This window comes from Heteronotia binoei, chromosome 1, assembly GCF_032191835.1.
Source record: "Heteronotia binoei isolate CCM8104 ecotype False Entrance Well chromosome 1, APGP_CSIRO_Hbin_v1, whole genome shotgun sequence".
NCBI lineage: Eukaryota > Metazoa > Chordata > Lepidosauria > Squamata > Gekkonidae > Heteronotia > Heteronotia binoei.
Window position 1 is genome coordinate 71,758,016 of NC_083223.1, and position 10,125 is coordinate 71,768,140.

Consider the following 10,125-nt stretch of genomic DNA (forward strand, 5'->3'; position numbering starts at 1 on the left):
GCTCACAATCTCCTTTACCTTCCTCCCCCACAACAGACACCCTGTGAGATGGGTGGGGCTGGAGAGGGCTCTCACAGCAGCTGCCCTTTCAAGGACAACCTCTGCCAGAGCTATGGCTGACCCAAGGCCATGCTAGCAGGTGCAAGTGGAGGAGTGGGGAATCAAACCCGGTTCTCCCAGATAAGAGCCCGCACACTTAACCACTACACCAAACTAGCTCTTGGAGGACTGGCTACATCAGGGGTGTGTGGCCTAATATGCAAAGGAGCTCCTGCTAGAATTCCACCCTGAATAAAACTATTAAAATACTCCATCATTCCAGGCAGTAGACAAACTAGTCAAACTATAATACAAATAAAGCTGGAATCAATGGTGCAAGAATAGGTCCAAGTGAAGATGGAATATTGCAACAACGGAGGTCAGATTTGATGTATTATGGATGCCCGCTGTCTCACTCAAAGGCCTGGCAGAACAGCTCAATTGTACAGGCCCTATGAAAAGGTAGTAGGTCAGGTAGGGCCGGGACCTCTAGTGGGGACATGTTCCACCAGGCTGGAGCCAGGGCAGAAAGTGCCTTTCTAGCCCTTATGGCTTCTGATGGAAGCAAAAGAGCCAGCATGCTTAGAATGCCAGACCAAGACCTAGGAGATCCACTTCAAATGCTCACTTTGCCACTGATGTTCACTGGGTGACCTTGGACCAGTCACACACTCTCTCTGTGCCTAACCCATTTCAAGGGGTGGTGGCTGCAAGGATAAAATAAAACAGTGGGGAATGATGTGAGAAACTGCTCTGGATCCCCACTGTGGAGAAAGAAAAAGGAAAGGTCCCCCGTGCAAGCACCAGTCGTTTCCGACTGTGGTGACGTTGCTTTCACAACATTTTCACGGCAGACTTTTTACGGGGTGGTTTGCCATTGCCTTCCCCAGTCATTTACGCTTTCCCCCAAGCAAGCTGGATACTCATTTTGCCGACCTCAGAAGGATGGAAGGCTGAGTCAACCTCAAGTCGGCTACCTGAAAACCCAGCTTCCGCCAGGGATCGAACTCAGGTCGTGAGCAGATATTAGGACTGCAGTACTGCGGCTTTAACACTTTGCGCCACGGGGCTCTCTACTGTGGAGAAAAGCAAGGTCTAAATTTCAGAATAAATAATAAAGCCTCAGGACAAGGGGAAGGTTCTTTACATCAGGTAGCAGTTGGAGGTATTTGGACAAAGTTATATCATTCTTTAAATAGAACAAACAAACTATGTGATTAATAATGCACACAAAACCAGATTATGCCAAGCTACTAATTTACGTAATATGTCAGGCATAAAACACTGATCTTCTTAAAAGCCAGACCTGAATTATCATTCATGTTTAAGAAAAACACAGAGCATACTCAAGGCCACACACCTCTGGACTGCTTACATGTGACACAGGCCACCTCCCTTACAACACAAGGAAAACTCAATTAGTTTATATGCTAAATTTAGCAGCAGTGATGCATAAAATATGCATATTTAGTAAAAGGGTCATCTTACCCAGGCAACTTAACAACTGCAGCAACTTCTGTACAAGGATACATAGCTAGCCAATTAAAAAAAGGCGTGGAAATTGAATTTAGGATTTTTTTTTTTTAAAAAAAAACCTCTCCTGCCCATACTGTTAGACTCATAATTTTCACACTTGAAATGGTTCTTAAATCAGAGCTCCTTTTGGCTTGAGGAATCAGCGGTGAGAATTGCTACTAGGAGGCGGGGTGGGGGGGTGGGGAGGCACTAAGCATCAATTTCCTCTTGCATGCCATTAATCAGGTTTCATGGGAGAAATTCTGGCTGGATTTCTGCCACATGTGATGCGCTTAGAGGTTAGCACCTTTTCACAGGGGGCCCAAAAGCAGTACAGCTTCTGTAAATTGATCCTGGTCTAGAAGTGGGGGAGGAAAGGGAGATTTAACAGAAAGTCAAATCAGAAATCATTTTTTCCCAGGTTTCAACTCATAGTTTCTGATCAGTGGCTGAGTGAAGACAAGACAGCACCTCTCTCAAATTCTTTATTTCAAGGATGTAAAATGTGCTTGAGGCATTCTCGATGAATTCCAGCAATGTTGTGTTTAAGGTGCCAAATCAATATAGAGAAAGAGATTATCTGCTCTCTTATACCCTCTTATGCTAGCTAAATCTACCAACCATTTCCTCAGAGAAATTCCATCCATCAATGGTCGAGCTGGAAACCAACTGCCTCCTGACACAGGAGACTATCCTCCTTCCTTGTCATGCAAATAAGTCAAGCTTTCCAGTCTGCTCTTTGATGGAAACAGGCCTCTATTGAAAGCAAACTGTTCTCTTCTCACACTGAAGCACAGCTTAGGCACAGAACTGCATCTGTATATTTGAGAGACAGCAGCTCAACATCAAGTTTAACTTTTCAGGTTTAACCCTGCAAACTGCATTGGAAAAGGTTCTCATTTGTACTGTGTGTGTTGGGGTGGGGTGGGGAAGAGTAATAACCAACAAAACACTACATCCAGTCTGGGTGTGTCTTCTTACTTGAAGGTACTCAGCCGTGACCTCAACTGGCACATTCTGACTATACCACCTCATACAGCAGTTAATTCCCCCCCTCTCCTAGGTAATTAGGGCTTTTATTTATGCAAGTAATTTAGGCTTTTTAAAAAATGGAATCCTGTCTTGGCGGTTGTTTTGCTTCGTTTTTTACCACAGCGCCACTTCAGGGAATGGGGCAGCTTTTCAGGCAACACCTTCCATTGATGTTAAACTCCACCAGCTTTCAGTTCAAATAGAGAGCACAGCTGAAATAATTACAGCCAAGAAAATGAATGCCTGAGCTCTACTGGCATTAAAGAGCTATGCGCAGCCTCCCACAGTTTAGCAAAAAATAAACTACGGCAACAGAACAACTGAACTCTCTTCTTTTCAATCACTTTCAATAAAAGTTTCAATGCATGAGGCTGCCGTGTAAGCAGAGGAAGTGAGGTTCTTCAGCTGAATAGTGGTTTGGGGGGTGGGGGGAATCAACACCTGCCAGCAAGCATATTGAAAGAGACCCAAACGCATTTGAAATCTAAACACACGTCAGCAGGGTTGAGCAGGCTTTCCAAAACGACTCTCTCTTCAGGGACTTGATGTGCTCCGCATCTTTCCGCAGTGCCTCAGCTTTAATCTATTGATTCTTAATGCACCTGGCCTAGTTGCAAAACAGAGAGGAATCTGTGGTAGGTAGTAACACAGGCACTCGCCCCTCTTGAGGGTCACCAAAACATAAATGTTAATTCCACTGAATTCTGTGAATACAGGGCATCCTCCTGTAGGGGAAGGGAAAGATTATAACCTATTGAGTTGTGAGCATTCTGGAAAAAAGGGAAATCCTTTATAAAAGAGGATGTTCATCCGAATATACAGCAGGCAAAATAGCAGACATGTGAATTTACCTGAGTGAGTTATGGCTTATTTCAGCCTTCAAGGCTTCCCCACTGCCTGTCTTTTCCCTCACCAAAGTTACACTTTTATCCATTACTTATGTGCAAGATGCTCCTTTCACACTGCTTTATGTATAAAATGCTCCATCCTGCCAGCAGGGAAATAGAAAAGAAAGCTGGCAAGCCTCCTCTTGTTTCCTACCACCCCCTTTCCACAAATTTGCCAAAAACTCCCACTGGAAAGGGGATAAGCTTGTTTTTGCTCAAATTCCTGAACAGCTGTGGATTTTTTTAAAAAAACTGTATATCAGAGATACATGACAGGATGCTCAGTCACTATATAAACACTTGACCCCTGCTCCAAAACCTAGGCTGTTTTGAGAAAAGAAATTACAGCAAGGCTAAGAAAAAGAGGGTAAGAGCTCCCCCCCCCCCACAGTATACAGCTGAGAGAACCAAACCAGGATTCTTTTGAACTTTTCCATATAATTAGACATCCCGTTTAACGTAGCCTTTAAAATGGGGAACAGCTGAGATTTGAGTCCAGCAGTACCTTAGAGACCAACAAGATTTTGAGGGAGTAAGCTTTGGAAAGTCACAGCTCCCTTTGACTCTCAAAAACTTCCACCATGGAAATGTCATTGGTCTCTAAAGTGCCACTGGATGCAAATCTAATTCTTCTATTACAGCCCAAGACAGCTACCCTCTGAAATGACCATCTTCAAAATGTAGGTTTATCACAAGATTTTTTGGGAAGTCACTTTGAAATTATAGAATAGGATATTGTTTTTAATAAAATGCTTTGAACTTATGGTACTAACCTCAAAGCTTCATTAAATAGTTACAAGAATACATGTGGGGGGAACCCTCAACAGCTTAGGGATGTGTCCATGCATTCAGTAAGAGGGAACGTTTTTTGAAGACAGAAATGATGTGGTAATAAAATGACAGCTATTCCTTGGAAATGCATCACTGCATTTGAACTTTCAAGGTCTTTGCAGTGAAAAACCCAGCTAGGAAGACTGCACCCTGGCTTTAATGGGAAGGCTGTACCTTGGTCTCCACACCAATTTAGGCATGAATGAGGGCCTATAGCAGCCATATGCACTCAAAAAGGGAGACCACCCTGAATGTAAGGAAGTCCCTTAAACCTCAGAACAATGTGTTGTTGGATAACTAACTTGTACATGAATGAAAGACAATCCACTCTTTTCTGATGGTATTGGGGGGGGGGGTAGTCTCGCACTTGAGTAAATACTCTGGTATATAATTTCTCAATAAAACACAGCACAATTGGAAGTCAGTTCTCTGGAAACCTTTGCTTCTAAATGTGAAAGTGCGGGAAGATGAGGAAGCAGAGCTCTCTGCAGATGGTAAAACACATCTCTTTACTTACGCACTATTTCAAAGGCCGGAAAGATGGCACGAAACCAAGTTTTAAGGCTAAAAGGCGAGCTCCGACGAAACCCCGCAGGCAATACCAATAAACATACGCTCCGCACCACGGCGTTGGCGAAAGAGTCGAAAAGACCCCCCTGGCTCGGCGGCGCTGCAGGACTTGCAGTGCAAGCGGGGCAGGGGAAGTGGTGGCAGCAGGGTGCCCCGAGGGGGCCAAGTCGGGGGGCAGAGATGCGAGCGAGCCGGGCTGGAAACCGGTGTGGTGCGGCAGGCGGGAAGCAGGCGTGTTTTTAGGCGGGGAGAGCAAGCAGGGCCTGTGGCAAACACGTGCTTGTGCAGCAGGGCGAGAAGGCAAAGCTCGTGGCGGGAGAAAGGGATTGCGGCGCCTACAGGAAGAAACATCCCCCTGGGTATCTGAGAGCGAGCGGTGACGGTCTCAGACGCCCTGACCTGAGCCTGCTCGCAAAGCAAGTTTCCTCAAACCAAAGGGGGGGGGGGGCTTGTTTCTGGGAAAGGGCGCAGAGGGAAGTTCGGCCTTGGCCCTGTTTTGAAGCCGGTGGCTGTGCCTGCACCGCCCTCGCCAGGGGGTCCCGTCCTCGCTCCCCCTCCCCTCCCCTGCCCTGCCTTCCCGCTCCCCTCCGCACTACCTCCTGGAAGAGCTCCAGACTGTAGGTGTTGTCGTCGTCGGCGAAGAAGAGCACTCCGGGCTGCGGCGCTGGCAAGTGCTGGTGCCTCTGGCGGATCCACGCCAGGCCGGCATTGCGCTGCTCGGTGGCCCTGGGCAGGCCGGGCCGCTTGTAGCGCGGGGGCGTGGGCACGTGCAAGTGAGTGCAAGGCGGGCCCCCGGCTTCGGCGAGTCCCGCCACGAAGCGGCTGACCAGCTCGGTGCGCACGGCGGCGTCCTCCACCAGGATCCAGTGCAAGCGCGCCACCTGCCGGAAAGTGTTGGCCAGCCGCGTGAGCTCGGCTTTCTGCACCGGGCGGCTGTAGGTCGGCGTGATGGCATAGATGATGGGCAGCTCGGCCTCCCGGCGCCGGGGCGCCCCCTCGTGCTGCTGCTGCTGCTGCTGCGGGGAGTGGGGCCGCCGGGCGAGGCCGGCCACCGGAGGGGGCGCCCTGTGGCTGCTGTCCGCGTCCAGCATGATGATCACCAGCAGCACCCAGGGCAGCAGCACCAAGAAGCGGCTCAGGAGCAGCGACTTCATGCTGGGCCCCCCGCCACCGCGCCCGCTCCCCGCCGCTTCGCCGGCGCTGCAGCCCTCACAACAGCGGCAGTGGCAGCGGGCGCTTCGGTGGCTGCTGCTGCGGCCGCCGGCGCCTCCTCCGCCCTGGAGATTCAGCCTGCGCTCCCCTCGCCATGGAGCGGGCGGCAGGGCGCACGGGGGAACGCCCGGCTTCCTGGCGCTGGGAAGCTCGGCGCAGCGCAGCCGGACGGGCACCAAGCGAGGAGGGGAGGGGAAGAGCCGCCGGGGCCCCCACAGCCCGGGGTAGGGCGGCGGGGGAGAATGGGGCTCGGGGCGCCGCTTGGGGGGCGGAGGCGAGGAGGAGGCCTCAATGTTGGGAGCCTGCCGAGGCGAGAGGCCACTGACCTCTCGGGGGTAAGGAAGAGCCGTCCTGTCGAGGCGGCCGCCTGGCGTCGGGGAGCAGCGGTGTGCCGCAAACGGGGGCGCCCTCTCCCCGCTGTTCTGCGCCTTCGGCCGCGGAGCCCCCGGAGCGGATCAGCCAGGGGGCCGGGTGGGTGCGAGTCCCCGCGCCTCTTGGGTTATTTCGCCCGGGAGCGCCGCTTGCCGTCTCTTCCCTTCTCCTGGAGCATCGCGTCCCTTTGGATCTCCGGCTCTCCTAAAGCAGCGGGACAAGAGGCGAGGTGTCCTGAACTCTCTTCCAGGTGCTTCCGCCGAAGTCCTGCGTTGCAGTGAACGGCGGGGCTGGCGCTGGCCGCTCGATGAGGTCCTGCAGGAGGCGATCGGGGCGGACTGGGGTGGGGTGGGGTGGGGGGAGAAGGATTCAGCAGAAGAGAGAGAGCCTCTCCGCGGCGGGCTGCTTCCCTGGGTGCTTGCGGTGGTGGTGGTGGTGTGTGTGTCTTTCTGTCTGTTGGGGAGGAGAGGGAGGGATCCCTTCAGGGCTGATGCGGCGCAGGGGTGGGGGAGCGGATGCCTTTTTTCCCTCCTTTTTTGGGGAAGTGGCTAAGAGGAGAGGAGCTGCTTCTGGTGCTGGTCTTGCCTGGTCCTCTCCTCAACGTTGCAGGGTCTCTTTCGAGAATCGGCAGAACAGATTCACGTGCTTAAAACTCCAGAGACTTGGGGATTGGGGGGGGGGGGGGAGAAGTAGGAGGTGGCTCGGGGGTTTGGTGGGTGGGGTGAAGATTAGTCACACCAGGAGAAAGAAAATGCCATTACTTCTAATCAGCTTGCCAGCCAAAGAGCCGAGGAAGATTACAGCGCCGGGGTATTGTGTGTTGGGAGAACAGTGCTGCTGAACTGCAAAGCGAACCCCGAAGGAGAGGAAGGAATTAGCCGAGGATTTCCTCTAGGTCGGACTTGCTGCGGGGCTCGCCCATCGCGCTGCTGTTGTTTTAAATGGGGGGCGGGTGGGAAGGAAACCCAGGCTCTAGTGGGTAGATCATAGACTGGCAGTTTCTCCACATTTCTTGGGCTGGAGAGGATTCCTCTTCGAGAGTCGAAAGACCTGCCGTTCCAGCCCTATTGTTCGGGAACTGGAAGACCCATCCCTCTCCGGAGATGAAATAGGTGGGAGCTTATCAGGCTCCAGCGGAGGGTAACATATGGCAAGGTGTCGCTCGCGCAGTCCCAGCCTTATTGGTACTCGCTGCTTGAGACCTCATTCGTGCACCTGAGCAACAGAATGCCAAGCCCTGGGGCCACAAAGGAATAATGCCAGGCTCAGTAGAAACAAAGATGTAAAGAGGCTCTGCAATTCGCACCCTCCTAGCACTAAGAAAATGAACGGCTGCTGGCTGACTCTGACTGATGCCCAAAGCCCAGCCAACTTCCAAATGTTATAGGTGCCGATTCAGCCTATGGTACCACTTGCTAAGAGCAGATTCTGACATCTTCTCCCTGCACCTCCCCCCCACTGTAAGGTCTACTGTGGAGATATGCATCAGCTTGCACAGTTTATGGGGGGGAGGAGGCAAATGTATATATGTTCTCACTTTGGATGTTACCCAAGAAGGGGGGATCATGGCCAATCCACTCTAAGTTCCTCTCCTAGTACTCCTCAATGTAGCATGCAAAGGGTGCCTTTAGAAATCTGGGGCAAAGAGAATCCTGCCCCCCTGTCTTTTATTTGTCGGAATTACATCTGGACCAGTGCCATGTGAAAGAGTCTGTGAAAGACAGAAGTAAAACAACTCTGTAAAACCTGTATGATCTTAAGCAATGTTTACTCAGAATAAACCTGTGTTCCTGTGTGCATTTACTAGAGAGTATGTCCTAATGATCACAGTGGCACTTTCTCTTTGAGTAACTATCCATAGAATTTGTCTAAGTCCTATTGTTTCTAAATATGGAGTTACTCCATAGCAAATGTGCTTAGTTTTTAGGTTGCACACTTACTGAGGAGTAAGCCCCAGTGAACCCAGATACGATTTTTTTTTCTTTTTGGTAGCCTCACAGAGGGACTGCATAGAATGCCAGAGCACCATTTGTTTTATAAGATTATATCAATTTGCATTTTGGAATAGAACAAAGGTGGTCCTTTTGCTGCACAACGGAAATGTGTACCCTTAGATGTAAAACCACACCAGAATATGTGCCTACCTATTTCAGTATTTTTCACTGCTGATGTTAGATCAAACGCTTGTTTATCCGTTTATTCATAAAAGGCAAAATTGTTAGCATATGTTTTTAACTAGAGCAGGAATTGCTCTAACTAATAGCATGCAAGGACACATAATGTTAACTTCACACTGGCCTTTCCAGGGTAATAATTCAGGTGCCAGAGGTTGCAATCCTACATATAATTAGGTTGCTTAGATGGGATATAAGCAGTCCTACAGCGTGCAGGATTACACACAAAATCAATAGATATTTTTCAAACAGCTTCCACACAGACAAAACTATCTTTTACACAGGCACCTAACTAGGCCACATAGGTCTGCTTGCTATCCAGAGGGGACATATTAAACCCCAAGGACTGAGATGCAGAAAAGACATTAGAGTGATGTAATGCAAACTGAAATCTGTGTGAAAACCAGAGTGACAAATGGCTGTGCACCAAACATCTAAATGAGGAAACATCTGTGCAGTGGAGAGATAATTAGAGTTAGCGTGTTCTGTAGAGAAATGGAAGGGTCGTTATGTGATTAATGAAATAACACAGGAGGGATGCAGCAAAATATAAATAGTTCAATAGATCCAAATCAGAGCATCTCAGACATGAAATTACAGTGGCCCATTTTGTGCTGATGCAGTTTATGTAAAGGCCAATAACCAAAATAGCATCACTCTCAGATCGGCTAAACATCCCGCCGTTTCCCCCATTTACTGTACAATGATTTTTTTTAAACAAATAGTACTTGCTTAGATAATAGAGCATATGAATTAAAGATGCAATCAACAAAGCTCAAACGCCATTGCCCCACAGCAAAGGCAAGAGTCACAGAGGTGAATTAATTCCAAGCCCATAACCTTCAGCATAGTACCATAATACAATGGGATAAGGAGGGGAGGACCAGAAGTGGGGACACAAAAGTTAAGGAATAATGAAGTGAGGGAGTATGTGACATTTACACACTAGCCAACTTTTTAATTGGCCATTCTCCTGTGCCAGCACCCTGCCATGAGAAAATAAGGCTGGTAAAGGTTTCCCTGGCATGGAGAGAAAGAGGCTGGGAAAACTTTACCTGCTTAATTTCTGCATGTCATGCTGCTGTTTAGAACACTGAAGCAGGGGCAGTAAAGAGCTGGCAAGCCTAATGGGATTCAGCTTTACATCTATACCTTTCAGACCTTTCGGAAATTTTTTGTGCCTGAACCTGAGGGCTGAGCCAAGGGAGCAGTTCCAAGGGATAAGGACAGAAGCGTTAATGGCAGTTGTAGTTGCAGATGTCAGAAAAGATTTAATGGGGTAATATTATGATAGAATTTAAAAAAAAACAGCTTTCCATCTCTCTGACTGATTTCTGGCATCCGGTAACAGACCTCAACATTTCTGTCTACTTGGGTTTTTGTTCACTGTTTCTAATGCCTTGTGACACTGTGTTCCCAGTTATATTTTTTATTGCTGTAAGATGTCCAGGGGTCTTGCAACTATCTACAGTGATCTGCATTTCTAAATAAAC

At 49.2% G+C, this 10,125-nt stretch overlaps 1 protein-coding gene across 1 annotated transcript in view; it reads right to left on the reverse strand.

Annotated features, from left to right (window-relative positions):
- Positions 1–6,403, reverse strand: part of B3GAT2 (beta-1,3-glucuronyltransferase 2) — a 44,548-nt gene extending 38,145 nt beyond the window's left edge. The window contains exon 1 of the mRNA XM_060235617.1: positions 5,471–6,403. Within this exon, the coding sequence (XP_060091600.1) occupies positions 5,471–6,028 (558 nt within the window). The 5' untranslated portion in view covers positions 6,029–6,403. The remainder of the gene's footprint in view (positions 1–5,470) is intronic.
- Between the last annotated feature and the right edge of the window lie 3,722 nt (positions 6,404–10,125).